This window comes from Miscanthus floridulus, chromosome 7 (genome assembly GCF_019320115.1).
Source record: "Miscanthus floridulus cultivar M001 chromosome 7, ASM1932011v1, whole genome shotgun sequence".
In the NCBI taxonomy this organism is placed as follows: domain Eukaryota; kingdom Viridiplantae; phylum Streptophyta; class Magnoliopsida; order Poales; family Poaceae; genus Miscanthus; species Miscanthus floridulus.
Window position 1 is genome coordinate 93,647,810 of NC_089586.1, and position 16,885 is coordinate 93,664,694.

Genomic DNA, 16,885 nt, shown 5'->3' on the forward strand with positions numbered 1-16,885 from the left:
CCGGGACATGCATGGCCTGAAGTTTTATTTGTGGGAACAGAAAGGAAGCAACAAGAAATAGCGAGGCGCTACAACGTAACAGCGCAGCTAGCGCCCAGTAGAGAAATGGTAGTAAACAAAAACAACAACGCAGGAGAGGACCAATAACTAACAACAGTTGAATTACATGCCGACGACCTGCCTATCCGCCACCGTACCGCTAGGGCCCAAAGGCTAGCATATCTTCTTGCAGAAGCACTTGCGCGTGGCGCCCTCCAGCCTTGCACTCGCCGCCGGGGAACTTCTTGGTCTGGCACACATTAGCGCAGTTGCTGCTACTCATGCACAAGCCTTTGCACAAGTTGGAAGCCGTCCACCAAGCACAACAGCACCAGTTACCATATTCCACCAGCATCAAGAATGTCGAAAAGGAGATGGCAAACAAGATTTACGACCTTTGCGTTACGTCAACATTGGAATAATTTGGTTATGAATTTAGGGATATATGTGTGAATTGTAGGAGCCCAGTGCAGTTACACATTGGTGCAGTGCGTTAAATTGATCTGATGCGTAAATTTGTTGAATTCCAGTCATCAAAGAGTCAGATACTAGACTATCTCCATCAAGCCAATGTGATCTTGTGCCAGACAACCAGATGATGCAGTAGGAGCAACCATTGCAGGTAAATCACTATATTAGAATGCACTACAGGCGATTCGTAGTTGTATTGTGCCCTGCTCTTATGTTTTCTTGATATTATTCTAACAATATGTTTCGCTTCAAGGCCCCCACAACAGCTTGAAGGAGAGGTGAGGAGGATCCATCCAAAGGGTGACCTTCAGCTGCCGCTGCCAAGGGAGAGGGAGGGCGACCTCCTGCTACCACCACAATAGATCAAGGAGAAGTGAATGAGGAGCCATACGCTAACCAATCATGGCAGCCCCTATCCCCTATCATGCTGTATCGGCTCCTTGCATGAGTGCTCGTGGCGGCCCAGTGTGGAGATGACTGGCGGCAGGGTTCTGAATTTGCAGCTACGCCCAACTGGTTGTTGGCTTTGTAGGTAAACAAAGCAAATTTAAACATTCCCTATGGTGAAATTTGTAGGCGTCACAGCAATCTCACTGGTTACTCACCGCATCTCTGATCCTGGTGTGTTCAATTAGATAATGGCATATAGACCCAGAAGCAAAACTTCCAATATTTATTTTCCTTTCCTTTAATAATTAAGTTGCCACTTGTCAGAGTAATGATAGGTCTTTGATATATTCGTTGTGGAAATTCTCAAATAATAAGGCATTGGGAAAGTAGTTCTGTACTACATTATTAACATACATGCATAATTGTTTTTTTGCAAACTTGAATTTCCTATCTTAATGTGATAATTGCAACAATTCAATCTCTCTATTTATAGTGGGCAGACTGCAAGAAAGGAACCTAATTTGGTAAACCATGAAGAGTACTGTAGACCACAACTATGGGATCTCAGCCGTGCTTTTGGCAAATTGAAGATGAAGTTGTAGGATGGGGCAAGGTGCTGAAGGGTGATAAGATGTGCAGGGTTGGTTTTTCCTAGATAATTTGAGTCAAAAAATTGCCATTACATAATGTTTGCTCTTTTATAGACTATAATATATGGAGATTTTGTCATATATACTGAGGTTGTGCCCATTTAGTTGCTTAGCATAATTGGCCAGAAAAAAATTGATATATTGATGTTATTTTTTCAACCGAACCGAATTTCAGAGCATTGCTTAAGCAAAAGATGTGCTGGGTTGATTTCATGTGAGCTCTCTCTTTTCAGTAACATTCATCTGGTGTCTCTCCTACCAACAAATTATGGCAAATACATTTGCACTTTGCAGCCGACAGTGGTTTCCTCAGCCTCCCACAAGCATTTTGCTTGGTGGTCGAAGCAAGTTAAGTTGAGCACTAAACCAATTTGGTTTTTCTTGAACTGAGTAGAGAAGCACTAAACCAATTTGGTTTTTCTTGAACTGAGTAGAGAATCTCTTTGTGATCACCACTGCTATGGTTTTATGCATCCTAAGTCAACTATCTGTTCCATTTCAAAAGTAGCTACATAGAAATCTCTTGAGCTTTTGAAACCTAATCACATAATCTAATAATCTATCATTTTGACAATTTCGTTTGAGCCTCTTAGTTGTATTGCCTTGTTCTATTTTTTTTTTGTTCCCGTAGCAACGCATGGGCACTCAACTAGTAGAATACATAAGCGGGGCGAGCTTCGGTGGGCGGCTGGAGGCTCGTCCATGGCTGGGGCGAGCATCTCACGGTCCTACGACGGAGGTCCTGCGAGCTCCCGCGGTGGGCCATGGCGGTCTGCGTGCTCCGGCGGCGGGCGGCGCGGCCACGGAACGCTGGCGGCCGGCGGCACAGCCATGGAGGCGGGAGGAGCTCGGACCAATAAAAACTGAAATTACAAATTGAAATTACAAAATGAAATTAATAACTGAAATTGCTAGCTAAAATTAAAAACTAAAAATAAAAACTGAAATTTGGAACTGAAATCACAATAAAATAGGGCGAAGTTCTCAGACCAATGCCGGATACTGCTTCGCTTGCAGTCTAACACGCCTCTTATAGTCTGTAGGATCCTGCAAAGCCAAATAAAATGTTACAAACGTGATTGGCTATCTGAACTTCAAAACTAAAAGGAGTAAGGTTTTGGGCAAACAATATCTTTGTTGTGGTCCATCAATTTTGACTAACCTGGATAAAAAGGTGATAGCCATCTGTTTGAGCAGGGTCAGCAGGATTTGGCTGATCTAGCAAGTCCTGGATACCGATGAAAACCTGCATAACAGTAATAGCTGGTCTCCAACCCTGACATGAATTTTTTTTTGGAACAGTAAGGCCATGAAATCAGTATAGCATCACACAGGGCTACGAAAATGGTTGCAAAGCTTACGCTGTCCTCGTTAAGGATTGAAAGGCAGACTATTCCAGAAGGATAGACATTTGGGAGGAAGAAACCCTGAGGGAACTTGCACTTGGGAGGCTTGCTGGGGTAATCCTCACTGAAATGAAGTGTTAGAGGGAAGTATCCACCTTCCCAATCAGTCTGGCAAAGAAATAAAGATGGGAATCAGTATAAAGTTCAAACTGCACTATCTTATTACAGACAGCTCAGTTAAACATCATCACAATAATATGGAAACAACTGCTAACTAAGTTGGTGAAAATCCTATCCTTGCACAAGAATTCAATGGTGTAACCTGAAACAAATAACTAAAAGCATCCAATACAGATAACAAGTAAAACGAAAAATGTAGTTCATCAATCGAAAGAAAAGAACCTATTCAGACCTAGTTATACCTTCATTGCTCACACTTAATAGTGGAAAGAGCAAATGAATCAAAATTGAATTGGCTATGATCAGATTTCAGGTCTCACTACAAGCTGGCTGACAGGACTCACTAATTTACCAGAATTGCAATGAATATATCAAGAGATATAGAATACACATTGGAAAACCATTGATTGACAAAAAGTGACAACAAAAATAATGGAAATGAAATTGACAAATAATAACTAAAAACTAAAGAAGACAAAATGAAAACTAAAATAGAGCTCTGAAATCATAACGCAAGGTAATGCCAATAGCAATTGAGTAACTTGCCACAACAACAGGACTGAAATGAAATTTTCATTTTTATGTAACTTGCTACATGCTAAGAAATTTCAATTTTCAAATGAAATCCTGCAGACTACAGCGTATACCAGCACAGATCAAGGCGCGTGGGTCGCCTGGTCCTATTAGGATAAGCTCTGTGCAATTTGGCAAATCCACAAGCGAAGCATCTTCAGAACATTCCTTTGCAGAGCAATGCGAGGTGCCTGCTTCATGTATTGATTCAGTTGACTATATGGATGTTGATACTGAAGCTGGCGCAGAAGTTGAGAGATGGGACGAACAAAGACCTGTCTTAGATGATTCAGTTGGAAGGCGGAATAATAACACAACTATTCCCACTGCGAATGGGACCTCTTCGTGCGGGCATGGCGGCGCAGCGCGGCGAACCCACACACGGAGGCACCGATATGGCCGTACGAGGCGAGCTGGAGGGCGGTGAGGACGAGGTGGAGGCGAGCTGGAAGGTGGCGACCTCGACCACCTGCGGCGCTGCACGTCTGCCACCTGACGCGGCGGTCCTGGATCCGGAGCACGTGCAGCAGCAGGCTGGTGGCCGACGAGCGCAAGGATGACTAGCAGCCGGCGAGCGCAGTGGTGGTGGTAGCACACGGCTGACAAGCACGGCGTCGGTGCCTCGGGGGCGGCCGGCGAGCGAATTCCGTAGTGGGTTGGATCGACGGACGGGGGCGCGCGGTCTCCTGGGCCGGCCCGTTGCAGCCTGGTGTCGCGCGCTCGGCGCCGAGCGCGACGAGTAGCGCGTTAGACTTTGCGATATTTCATCTAAATCACCAAAACGAAAAAGAAAAGATCATGGCACATGATTCTTACACCTCACAGTGTCTACAACAACCGCTACCTAAAATACAAGTCACATTCCACGTTTGGGTAGTGCTACAGGTAAGGGTTCAATATCCATTTTTTATCTTCTCCAATAACAAGTTCCAAAAGAGAACCCTTTCTGCAAATGGGTCTCCAGGATATGGCGAGGTATAGCACGAATGCATTGAATAATAGTTTTTTTTTTATAATGGATATTATTTGGGCTTTAATCTCATCAAAGAGAGGAGTCCAACGTTACAAAGAAGGTAGTCATAGCTATTACAGTAACTCACCGTACCCACAAAAAAAATTTAAAAGACATCACGAAATAGAGTTCGACATCATTAACAAATCATAATAATATAGATGTCCATTTATAGGAGGCAAAAGAATTGCATAGCTATTGACTCTTAGTTCGGGCAAGCCAAAATAAGCAGCTCCTTCCAATCGGAGCCCCAAAACCAGTACATAACCGGCTAAATAAGAAGTGCAAAAACGGTTTTGATGATCGGGATTTATCAAAGGTGATTTTGTTTCTCGAGAGCTATAAGGCCCACAAATTAGTGGAGCACATATCAACAATTAGCAAGAGACCGATGAACTAGCATGGCTTCTTGCAGAAGCACTTGCGGTTGGACAGGCCAAGCTTGCACTCGCCATTGTCAAAGCTCTCCTTCTTGCACACCTCGGCGCATTTGTCGCTATTGAGGCAGAAGCCCTTGAACTGGAGACTCTGCGATACTGCACTGGCTCTCTTCCTTCCCCTTGCTTTTTTCCTCCTCCTCCTTCGCTTTCAGTTTGTCCTTTAGCAAGGTCTGCTTGACTACTCCCATTTTGGCATCAATGGTTGCCATCTCTGCATGCACCATATTGATCAGTGATCACATTTCATTTGTCCCATTTTGCAGATTTTGCAACGTACAGATTAATCACCAAGAACAGGTCCGTGGTGACCAATCAATCTGCCTGGTACGAGTAAGATTATGGATGGCTAATGAGCAATTAACGCCTGACACCATAAGGCATAAGCTAATCACCTGCTGCGGCGAGGAGAAATAAGAAGAGCACCGCTCCGGGAGACACTGCCATCTTTCTCTTGTTTCACCAGGAACGGCTGAACCTGCAGGGCGACAATACAAGTGGGTGTGGAGGAATTCTCGTGGATACTGTACATTGATTGGAACACAGGAGCACCGAATTTAATTTATATGAACAGCATTGGCGTCGAGCTTAGATTAGTCGATGCTTAATTTGGGCAGTAACAAAATAGACATGAGGCAATCTCTCTCCCCCCCCCCCTCTCTCTCTAGCGTAACTAGGGACGACCTCAACAAAAAAAAACATGCCCCTGACCTTGATAGATGATGACTTTTTCATGAAAAGTGCTGGTAGGGTATTTTCAAAGTTACTAAAATCCCAATGTTTTACTAAACGGTAAACGGTCTTTACACTGGTCAGCCTTCGTTTAGTGTTTAGGCTGTTTACACGGTGTTTAAACGGTCTAAACGGTTTTGTACTTTTAAAAAAATACATATAATTATATATGTGCATGTGAAAAATCAAGTATTCTAGCATTTATACATATTTATCCGAGTAAAAATCAATTATTTTGGTATGTATATATATTTATGCATGTGAAAAGAACCAAATATAGATATTTATACATGTAACATATCAAGTGTACAAATTTATAAATATAATAAACTTAAGTATACAAATTTATCCATATAAACTGAACTAGATTTACCTCATGTTCGCCTAAATGGTCGTTTAAACAATTGTTTAGCCTGTTTAATGTTGTTTATCTTCGTTCCGTTTAGGCCGTTTTTTTCTCATTTTTGACCATTTAAACTCAACTGTTTAATTTTCGTTTATCCCCTAAACAAAACAGTTACCACCGTTTACCGTTTACTGGCCGTTTAATCCGTTTAGGTGAACACCGACTAAAATTGGCTAAGATATATTTTAGTCGGGACAGTGTTATGAGATGGGCTACTTCGAGTAGCTGGGCCTTGGCCTTGTAACTAGGCTAGGAGCGATGGCTGGCTTAGAGCATCTTCAAGAGGCTCTCCATATCCTTTCTAAATGCTAGGAATAGAGATTTTGGTGAAAAACTACCCTCCAATAGCTGATCTAAATGGTTATTCAAATATAGCCATCTTCTATTCCGTATTTTTTCGCTAGCCAAAAATAGAAGATGAGAATGGTTCTCTAGAGTGTGCATAAGATATAGAAGAACTGTTGGAGAATAAAAAAATATAGAAAACAATTATTATGCAAATGACTCTCCAAATGATGATTTAGAGAGTGAGATTTAGAAATGCTATTGGAGATGCTCTTAGCGGCCGGTGCTATGCAGTTATAAGCATGCGCAGCCACCACCTAGTCATTAGGTACGAAGAACAGAACTCTGTCGTACCCGTTCCCCAAAATGTCTGAATCCCACGGGTGTCTGCCGCTGATTTCTATCCGTTTTTCCCAAGTTCTTGCTATTTCGGTAGATTACCTGCGCTACTGCTAGATTCTTGCGTTAATAGTCGACCGCGGAATCATCTCTGGCTTCTCCCACCGCCGTGGAAGCAGCAGCACACGCTACAAAACCTGTTAGACATTGCCCATAACCGTCTCCTCTTCCATGACTGCCTGCCGCCTCTGGCGTCTTCCTCCCTCCAGTCTCCTATGTCGACCTCCGCCCCGAGTTCAGAGACCGATCCGAGGCAGTGGTCTCCAGCGGAGCTGAGAACCGAAGAAGACGAGGGCGGTCGGCAAGGTCTCGCTCGGTTTCGCGCAAGCTTTCCTGACGATTGCGGAGAGCTGCAAGGGCTCGATGGAAGACGAAGAGCATCGAATTTCTGGTGGATCCCTCGGCGAAGGGATTCTCCCATGGTTTTGAGAAGGACTCCTATCCCATTGAAGCAATCAATAGAGAGGAGGGGAAGTTGAAGTCCATCCCGATCTGCTTGCATTGGGCCTCCAATGGCGGTCCTCGTGATCCAATGCTACCTGCGGAGGCGGGCAGGAAGGCTTTGAAAGGATTTGTGCTTCAAGGGCCTACCCGTTAGAGACCTTGGTTTCGTCTATTGCCCAAGGTTAGGAACGTCCTAGAGATCCTAGGGCGGGCACCTGATTCTAGGCCACGCGTCGAGCATTAGGGGGCGGAGGTGAGCCTGAGGTTAGAGACGATGGATCCAGGTGACCTCCCCAAGCCTATTCCCCATCCCCCTGGCACCCCTGACGGCTCACATTCAAATCGAGGGGTCGCCAAACCCTAAGATCGATTCCCCACCTCCACATCTTGATCCAATCCCCAAATCCAATCTCGCGAAGTTCGTTGGACATTTGTGGAGTGGATCCCCCACCAAGTCGTTTGTAGCTGCGGTTTGATCTGAACCTGCGTCTACAGTTTGTGTGAAGATGTACCAAGGCGGCGGGCGAAGAGGCGGGTATGGATGGGGAGGTGGCTATGGATGGAGTGGCGGTGGAGGCGGGCAAGGGCTGCGGTCAGGGTGGGGGCGGTCCAGGTGGAAGAGGCCACAACACCTAGGACCGCAAGAGCAATCAATATGGTGAAGGCAAGAAAGAGATCGCGAAAGAGGTCCCTGTAACACCCTAAAATTTTCATTTTTTAAAATAGTTAAATTTGATTTATTTATGCAATTATGTGTACATTAAAATATAGGAAAATAATAATTTTGTGAAATTAAAATCAATCATAAGGATAGATACATGTTGCTGCACTCATGCTGCAGCATTTTATTTAATATGTTGAGTGGTTTTGATTTAAACTCAAAAAGATTCAAAAATCATTTGGAAATGAATTTGGAAATTTAATTTGGAAAAAGAAAAGGAAATTCTTTTCCCTCCCCCTCCCTTCCTCATTTTTGGCCTGCTAGGCCCATTTCCCCCGCCGGCCCGCTCGCCTCCCCTTCCTTCCCCTTCTTCCATTTTTCTTCCTAGGGCCGGCCCACTCGAGCAGGCAACCGTTGCCGTGCCCCTCACTCCTCCCTGTCGCTGACCACCGGGTCCACCCGTCAACGTCGTCGCCCACCTCCCGCGTCTCGCGTGGTCATGGCGCAACCGCTGCCCGCGCCCACCTCGCGTCGTGGGAGCGCCTCCTCTCACGCCCTAGCCTCTATAAAGGGGAGCTCAGACCCCATCGCCGCCTCCCTGCCACCTCCCCTGCTCCACTCTCGCACTCGCCTGAACGCACGGAAGCCACAACCACCACACAGAGAAGCGTCGAGATCCGCCGAGCTTGAAAACTGCCATCCTCGAGCCGCCTTCGTCTTCGTTTTCATCCATGGTGAGACCCCCCTGTTCCCCTCCTTCTCCCTGTACCTTTAATTTCATGTTTCATGGCCTCTAGGGCACATTTCACGTGCGCTTGGGACCTTTGCGTCGCCAGCCATGGCGACCACCTCGTCAACCGCGTCCTCCGGTCGCGTTCTCGGCTTGGGCGAGGTCGCCTTCATCTCCTCTCTCCCCTGGCTCCCTCGGTTCGTCGAACCATGGCCCGAAGTCCTTGTTTCCCGTTCGCCGACGACCTCCTCACCGTCGGCCATGGAGCCCCACCGTGCTGGCACTGTTTTCGTCCGCCGGTTTTCTCTCTCTTCCCCTTTCTCCTAATCCGAGCCGTCCATCTTTGATCCAATGGCCCAGGATGGCCGATACCCCTTCGCGGGCCATTTTGCTAAAGAGACCCACAAGTTTTGCCAATTTGAACCCGCAGTCCTCGGCCGGTTTAAATATCCCAGATTTAATTTTATTTAAATTCGAAAAATAGTTCATTCTATTTACAGAAATGCCACTGCATTGTTTTGCTTATAAAATCATCGTTTTAGCTCCGAATCGACCCGTTCAAATTTTGTTAGGTTCGTAATTAAGTTCTCTACATGTTAATACCACTGTCAAACATGTTTGCAACATTTAAATTTTGAGGTTAGATTTAATTAAATAAGTTGCTATAGGAAACCCCGTTTAATTCATAACTTTCGTGTTTTAGCTCCGTTTTTCTTGAACTTCGCGTCTATGTGATCGTAGAAAGACGTAGATTCTTTTTGAGAACCTTTTTATCTTGTTTTTATGCCCTGGTGTACTGTTCTAATCCTACAATTGTTTGCTTTGCATGAATGCCTTTGGAATGCTTGTATGTTGCTTTGTGGTTGAGTTCAGATGGTGAGGAGAACGTTGGAGACCAAGAGTTCTTTGATGACCAGCAGAAGCAGCCCGAGTTCATTGAGCAAGGCAAGTATAGCACTGGGATCTGCCTTGATGTCCTATTCACCATTTATTAATTTCTCGTTTGCATATGTCTAATTTTGATACCCGTAAGGACATCCTAGTGATTGAGTATCTTGTTTTCCTTGTCTCCTATGGGTTATATGCATATGGGTAGTTTGCTAGCGCTCAATGTAACTATACATAATCCAAATAATGAATAATGGTTCTATAGAATGAAAAGGTAAAATTTGCTTTTAAACAACTGAATTATAGGGCGAAGGAGCAAATGACTTTTGATCATGATGCTCATGGCCCTCCATAAGGACTTATCTGTCGGTAAAAGCTGGGACTGACAGTACAACCGTGAGGGTCACATGGCTCTAACTTTAGCTCAGTAATAGGACCTTTTCTAGCTTGTTAGAGGTTACCTTTATGGCGCAAAAGGGGCTTGCCAAATTAGATATAGGACTGCCTCTATTCCTATGTGTATAGCCTCGATGAAAATGTGCCATAGGAAAGGGGGGTTCCTACATATGCCTATCGAGGAAACCTAGCGACCCTAACTTGTTAGAGAAACCTATGAAAAGGCTTCATCGTGTACCCCGCCCGCTCACCTTGGCAGTGTTATGGGAGTAATTAACCCGGGCATATGAGAAACACGACTCACGGTGAATGTGCACAACCTCTGCAGAGTGTTACAAACTATTATAACAGCTGTGCTCATGGTCACGAGCGGCCCGAAAAACTCATAGAATAAATGGTTATTTATTGTTGTTCATTTATGATGTTCTACGATGATAATATGATTCAATTGATTTTGATATCTGATCATGTGGGTTTAATTAGGGCTTAAGCATAACTTGATAATAGTTGATGATAAAATCTTGACTTACTAAAAGTGCTAACCGTAGTAAACCAGAGTCATCCTTTATGAGCTTTCATAACCCCATGTTATCTTGCTAAGTACGGAAAGTACTTACGCTTGTCTACTTTCAATATTTGGATAAAAATCCCGGATGGGTAACAGATGTCAATGGATATGAGGAGTTTCTAGAGGACTTTTAGGCTTGTGGTCAACCAATTGACCATCCCTGTGTTGGAGCTACCACGAGAGAGCTACCTTTTTATTTTCCGCTGTGTTGTGTAAGACTATATGATGGTATTAATCGTGATGTAAGATACACCATGATGATACTTTTTGTAATTTGTCAACTTATATGTGTGACTGATCCCTAGGCACACATGAGTTTTATGCAATCAATTTTATCTGTAAAATTGGGTGTGACAGTCCCATCTGCTCAAGAATCTGATAAGGCCAAATGGGACCAAGCTGCTAATAAGATGGGTGGTAACCAAGTGAATGAAGAAATCATTGATCAGAACAGCCAACCAGAGGTGAATCAAGGGCCCGAGCTTTGTGCTCCGCAAGTAGAGGATCAAAGCTTCTTTTTCATTGAAGAATGTATTGTCCCTAGAGTGTCAAAGGAAAAGGAATGTATCGGTGTTATCAATGTTCTGCAAGGTCATGCTGCTGCCAAACAGATTGAGCAACAATTTATGCATTTGGTTGGATCCAACTCCTAGGAAGTGGGATGCTAGACAGGTGGGGGATAATAGATTTGTGATGAGGTCCCCTAATGCTAAGATGGTGAGTGATTGGGTGAAATTCAAAGCTCTTGCAATGAATTTTGTTGATGCTTAGATAAAGGTAGAGTTGTGGTCATCCAGAATTGGTGCCAAAGGAGTTCTTCAGCAAGCCTGGTTTAGGGTGAAGGATATTCCTAGGGGATCTGAGGTCGATAAGGACAATAGCCAAGGTGGGTGGCTTGGTTGGGAAGGTTGTTGAGATTGATGAAAATACTAGGTACAGAGCTGAATTATGCATAGACGTCCTTAAAGTTCCCAAGACTGCTGAAGGGACCTTTGGGATGTGCATCCATGACTTCATCTTTGAGAGGGAGATACAAGAAGATGACACTGTGAGGACTCTCTCAAGTGGGGTAAAGGTTGGTGAGAAGGAACCTCCACACAAGAAATACAAGGCTGAAGATCAGCCTAAAAACTTCTGCTTTGATCAGTTCTTCTAATATGAGTGGCCCCAAGACTACTGAAGCTAGCTCAAGCAAGAACAAACAACAGATGCACTCAATTCAGACTTCTAACTCTGCCCCTCCAAAGGTGAATCTCAATAGCTTGTGTGATTGGCAAAGAACCCAAAGATGATCAAAGGCAAGTCAAGGAGAAAAACAAGGAAAGTATGACAAATTCAGGCTTACTTATCCAAAGAGAGAGATATGCAAGTTGACGGAGTTCATATCCCTGACAACTTTGATGACTCTGATGCTAAAGTGAATCCTTGAGTGATAGGTTAAGGAGGATTGGTGCCTATACTAAAGTGGGGCAACGAAGTTAGCAAAATGAAGACAAAGAGAATCATCAGGTTTGGGCAATGGAAGTGGATGAGAGTGTTGATCCTTCTGCACAGATCATGGGGAACAAGGAACAAGAACTTAGCATGAAGAGCTTCATGTTTATGGAGGACAAGATGGCAAATACAGAGAGGAATCTCAGATTGAGAAGGACACAGCTAATCAGGCCTTGATTAATTCTCAAGAAAGTGTCTTGACTGATGATGGATGTGGGAAAGTTCTGGTGCCCCTCAATACAAAGGGGGTTAATTAAGAGCAGATGGCTATGGAAGAGGAAATAACTAAGGAAGTTTTGCCTAAGAGAAGGAGTGAAAGGTTGAAGAAGGATTTTCAGTCTTACTACAATGGAGAATAATGAAGCTTTAGCTAAAAAGAGGTCTTTAGAAGGTACCATTAAACCATCTTAGTCTTTGTCTGATATTGATAATGCTGAATTGAACAATCTTGCTAAATGTATGGGTGTTTTAGTTCATGAAAATAATTTTGCAACTTTTGATATGCTTAAGGACCTGGAATCTGCTAGAAATTGTTTATATGCTAAACATCATAAACAAATTGTTTGTGAAAAACCTAGTGATATTGTTGAATGTGCTGTTGATAAGGAAGTTCTGACACTTGAAGAAATTCATGAGGAGGAATCTAAATTAGAAGAATTTGTGATTCAAAAATCATTGATTAAGCATAGGTCAGTTAAAAAGAAGTTCACATTCTCCCCAAGGGGGAGGAAGCAAGTCCAAGAATATCTTGGCTTGTTAGATTCCAGGAATAAATTCATTCCTTTGAATCTAAATAAAAGAAGAAAACAAAAGAAAAATGGCAGTTCAAGGGCTTATTTGGAACCGCAGAGGTCTGAAAAAGAGAGGTGTTTCTACTTTCTTGAAGAATCTTATTCTTGAACATAAATTTCACTTCATTGGTTTATAGGAAACTATGATTGCTGAATGTGAGGATTCTTTGTTAAGAAAATTTGATGTTAATCAAGATTATTTGTGGCTTTAGAATTCTTCTAGAGGCAAATCAGGTGGGATTTTAGTTGGTGTTCTGTTAGAAAGATTTGACATGGGTTCTTTCAAAAATGGAGAATTTAAGACCCAATTGAATATGTGGGATAAAGTGTTAAAAATCAAATGGAATCTGCTTGTGGTATATGAAGCAGCTCATGTGGAGAATAAAAATGTTTTTCTTTCTGAATTGACTCATTTTTGTGCTAATAACGATGAGGCTTTGCTAATTGGTGGCGATTTTAATATTATTAGATATTCTGAAGAAAAAAATAACATGGATGGAGTACATACCTCTTTTCAACTCTTTGATTCATTTCTATGAGTTAAGGGAGTTGAACATGAATGGTGGGATGTTTACATGGTCAAACAATCAAGATCCCCCTACTCTGGTTAAACTTGATAGAATTTTAGTAACCGAAGAATAGGAGGACATTTTTCCTCAGGTAGTGGTTACATCTGGGAAGTGTGATGGTTTGCCACATATACAGTTTAAATTTGACTTGAACTGGTTACAAAACCCTAACTTTTTTGTTCTGGTAGAAAAGATATGGAGCAAACCGTGTAGAGCTAAAACTGCTCTAGATAAGATTCATCAAAAACCTCCAAGGTGAATTGAGAAAGAAAAGAAAAGTTTATCAAGACGAATTGGCGGAACTAGAAGCTATTGAAGAAGGGAATGGGCTGTCTAATGATCAATTGGATAGAAAAAATTGGTTGTTATGTGAAAATCTTAAGTGTCTTGAACAAGAAGAATTGTATTGGTTTGAAAGAAGTCACCAGACTTGGCTTCTCAAAGGAGACAACAACACCTCCTACTTTCTTAAGTGTGCAAATGGGAGAAAGAGAAAAAAATAAGATTATTAGTTTAGAAAAAGATGGCCAGGTAATTGAAGGTGATGATAAACTATTAGAACATGCGCAACTGAATATTATTCTGAGCAATTTGGCACACCCATTGAATATGAAGTTCAAATGGATCCCTCTATCTGGGAGGATGCTCCAAAAGTCTCTTCAAATGATAACAGCATCTTATGTAGGCCTTTTACGGAAACTGAAATCAAAGAAGCTTTGTGGCAAATGGATACAATAAAGCAGCTGGACCTTGATAAAATTCCCATTGAGTTTTTTCAAAGTTGCTGGGAGATAGTTAGATTGGATATTATTCAGTTGTATGATGATTTTTACTACCATAAAGTAGATGTTAGCAGGATGAATTATGGACATTATAACCCTGTTACCAAAAGTGAAAGATGCTAGTAAGATTCAACAATTTCGACCCATCTGTTTATTGAATTGCCTGTAGTAAACTGATCACTAAAACTCTGACTATCAGGCTGGAAGCTGTTGCTGACAAGTTAATTCATAATACCCAAATTGCCTTTATGAAAAAAGAAATATTGTGTCTGGTATAATGTGCTTGCATGAAATTTTACATGAGACCAAAAGAAGGAAAGAAATAGGAGTTATCTTGAAAATAGATTTTGAAAAGGCATATGACAAGATAAACTGGAACCTATTGTTTACTTGTCTAGAAAAAAGAGGTTTTGATAAGAAATGGTGTGAGTGGATAAAAAAAGTGGTTTCTGGGGGACTGTCAGTGTGAATGTTAACAACAAAATTGGTTCATACATTAAAAGCTTTAAAGGTGTTAGGCAAGGTGATCCATTATTGCCAATCCTATTCAATTTTGTCGCGGACTGTTTAACCAGAATGGTGCATAAGGCTCAAGAATATGGTCTGATAACTGGTCTAATTAGTCATATCATCCCTAATGGTGTGGCTATTTTACAGTATGTGGACGATACCTTTATTTTCTTGAAACATGATCTGACTGGAGCAATACATATGAAGTTACTCTTATATCTATTTGAGATGCTTGCTGGTTTGAAGATTAATTTCAACATGAGTGAAATCTTGATGATCAATGATGATGAAAGTCGGGGGACTCAGTATGCTGACATTTTTTACTGCCAAGTGGGCTTGTTTCCAATTAAGTACCTAGGGGTACATGTTAATCCAAGTAGGTTAAAAGTGATTGATTGACTTCCTTTAGTTGAGAAAGGGAATAAAAGGTTAGATGTTTGGAAAGGGTGGACCCTATCACATGTCTTATAAGTGCTAGTCTGAACAATTCCCCTATGTATCACATGTCTGTCTACCTACTTCCTAAGACTATCATTAAGAATATGGATAAAATTAGAAGATCCTTTTTCTGGCAAGGTGGTGGGGCAAAAAAGAAATATCATCTTGTTAAATGGGAAACTATTTGTAAAAGTAAGAAATATGGAGGTTTGGGGATTAAGGATTTGAGAAAAATGAATATTAGTTTGTTACGCAAATGGTGGTGGAAGCTAGAGAAGGAGAAAGGCCTCTGGCAGGAGATAGTGAAATTTAAATATTTGAAGAATCAATCAATTCATGAGGTTGGACATAAACTTAATGACTCTCCAATGTGGTCTGACGTTTTGAAAATCAAACACATTTACTTACAGGGGAGAAGTGTCTCTATTGGTAATGGAATGATGACTAAATTTTGGCTTGATCCATGGGTGTATAAGGAACCTTTATCTGTTATTGCTCCTATTCTGTTTGAACTGTGTGATAATAAGAACATCCCTGTTGCATAAACCTTAAAGGGTACACAGATCCCCTTTAGGAGATGGCTGTTTGATGATCTTAGGATTGCATGGAATGTTATTTGGCAGGATGCTTTGAAATTTCAATTAACAACTAATGATGATTCTGTTATCTGGTTGATAGAAAAAAGTGGCAAGTTCTCTGTAAAGTCAGTTTACAATGCTCTTACTAAATCTTCATCTAGGGCCTATCATAAGAGAATTTGGAAAGGTAAAATTCCTAAAAAAAATCAAATTTTCCTTTGGCTAATGACTAACAATGCAATTTTAACCAGAGATAACTTAAAGAAAAGAAAGTGGCAAGGTGACCCAAATTGTGTTTTTTTTGTGACCGTGAGGAAATCGTTTCACATCTGTTTTTCCAGTGTCCTGTAGCCAAAGTGATCTGGGGTATTGTAGCTAAATGCCTTGCCACACATAACATTCCCATGAACTTGCAATAGTGTTGGTTATGGTGTGAGAAATGGTTGCCTTTTGGAAAGAAATACCACCCATGGGGGATGCAGCCATTTGTTGGGCAATTTGGAAATGTAGAAACAGAGCAGTTTTTGATAGGAAACTAATAAAAAATCCTCTTGAGATTATCTACCACGCTTGTGCACTCATGTCATATTGTTTAGGTCTTTATGCAGAACTAGACCAAGAATAGCTGGTGCAGGGGGCAAACACAATGCTCTGGGTGGCTATGGAGGTCGTAGCTGCTATGACTACAAGACAGGTGAATCATCTGCTACTCCAAGACGATGAATGCTCAGAGCATGAAGATGATCCTATGTGAGAAGTTGGCGCCTTATCTGGTGGTGTTCAGGATAGTCTAAGCAAGGATGCTTTTGCTGCCTGTGGACAGTTCTAGCTAGGATCATGGATTAGCCTTTTTAGTTTCTCCCTTCGGTTAGAGGTTCCCTTTGCTGAATAGGTCATGGTTTCTGTTAGGTCCTTGATCATGTTTCGATGCTTAGATACCCTGCGTGGTTTTCTGCATCGTCAAACCCTTGGTTCTAGTACTATCTATAATCTCTCTATATGGTTTTGTATTTCCGTTCATCGTAATGGAAATGGGTGGTTCCCGCGTCGAGAAAAAGTCCTTGCTATTTTAGTCTCAATTCCACTCAGTCATCTAGGTTCATAACAAATTGGAAT

The 16,885-nt window shown here is 42.1% G+C and overlaps 1 protein-coding gene and 1 pseudogene across 2 annotated transcripts; both read right to left on the reverse strand.

Annotated features, from left to right (window-relative positions):
• Positions 1-2,037: 2,037 nt before the first annotated feature.
• On the reverse strand, positions 2,038-4,289 carry LOC136467337 (SUMO-conjugating enzyme SCE1-like). Of its 2 annotated transcripts, XM_066465993.1 has the most exons (6): positions 3,925-4,289; positions 3,724-3,840; positions 2,912-3,064; positions 2,713-2,826; positions 2,541-2,597; positions 2,038-2,413 (listed from the first exon to the last, which is right to left on the reverse strand). In XM_066465993.1, exons 4-6 carry the CDS (start codon positions 2,800-2,802, stop codon positions 2,279-2,281), a joined length of 282 nt encoding a protein of 93 aa, XP_066322090.1. In that variant the 5' UTR covers positions 2,803-2,826; positions 2,912-3,064; positions 3,724-3,840; positions 3,925-4,289; the 3' UTR covers positions 2,038-2,278. The 2 variants fall into 2 exon arrangements, with proteins under 2 accessions (XP_066322090.1, XP_066322089.1); XM_066465992.1 differs by lacking the exons at positions 2,912-3,064; positions 3,724-3,840; positions 3,925-4,289 and having other exon boundaries at positions 2,713-2,788.
• A 528-nt stretch (positions 4,290-4,817) lies between these two features.
• LOC136467334 (defensin-like protein CAL1) lies at positions 4,818-5,616 on the reverse strand (annotated as a pseudogene).
• Positions 5,617-16,885: the final 11,269 nt, after the last annotated feature.

Coding starts and splice junctions, on each gene's coding strand:
- LOC136467337 (XM_066465992.1), bottom strand. CDS start 2,735: ATGGCTATCACCTTTTTATCCAG. Junction 2,598..2,712: donor GCTATCACCTTTTTATCCAG/GTTAGTCAAAAT, acceptor TTGGCTTTGCAG/GATCCTACAGACTATAAGAG. Junction 2,414..2,540: donor CGAAGCAGTATCCGGCATTG/GTCTGAGAACTT, acceptor TTGTAATTTCAG/TTTTTATTGGTCCGAGCTCC.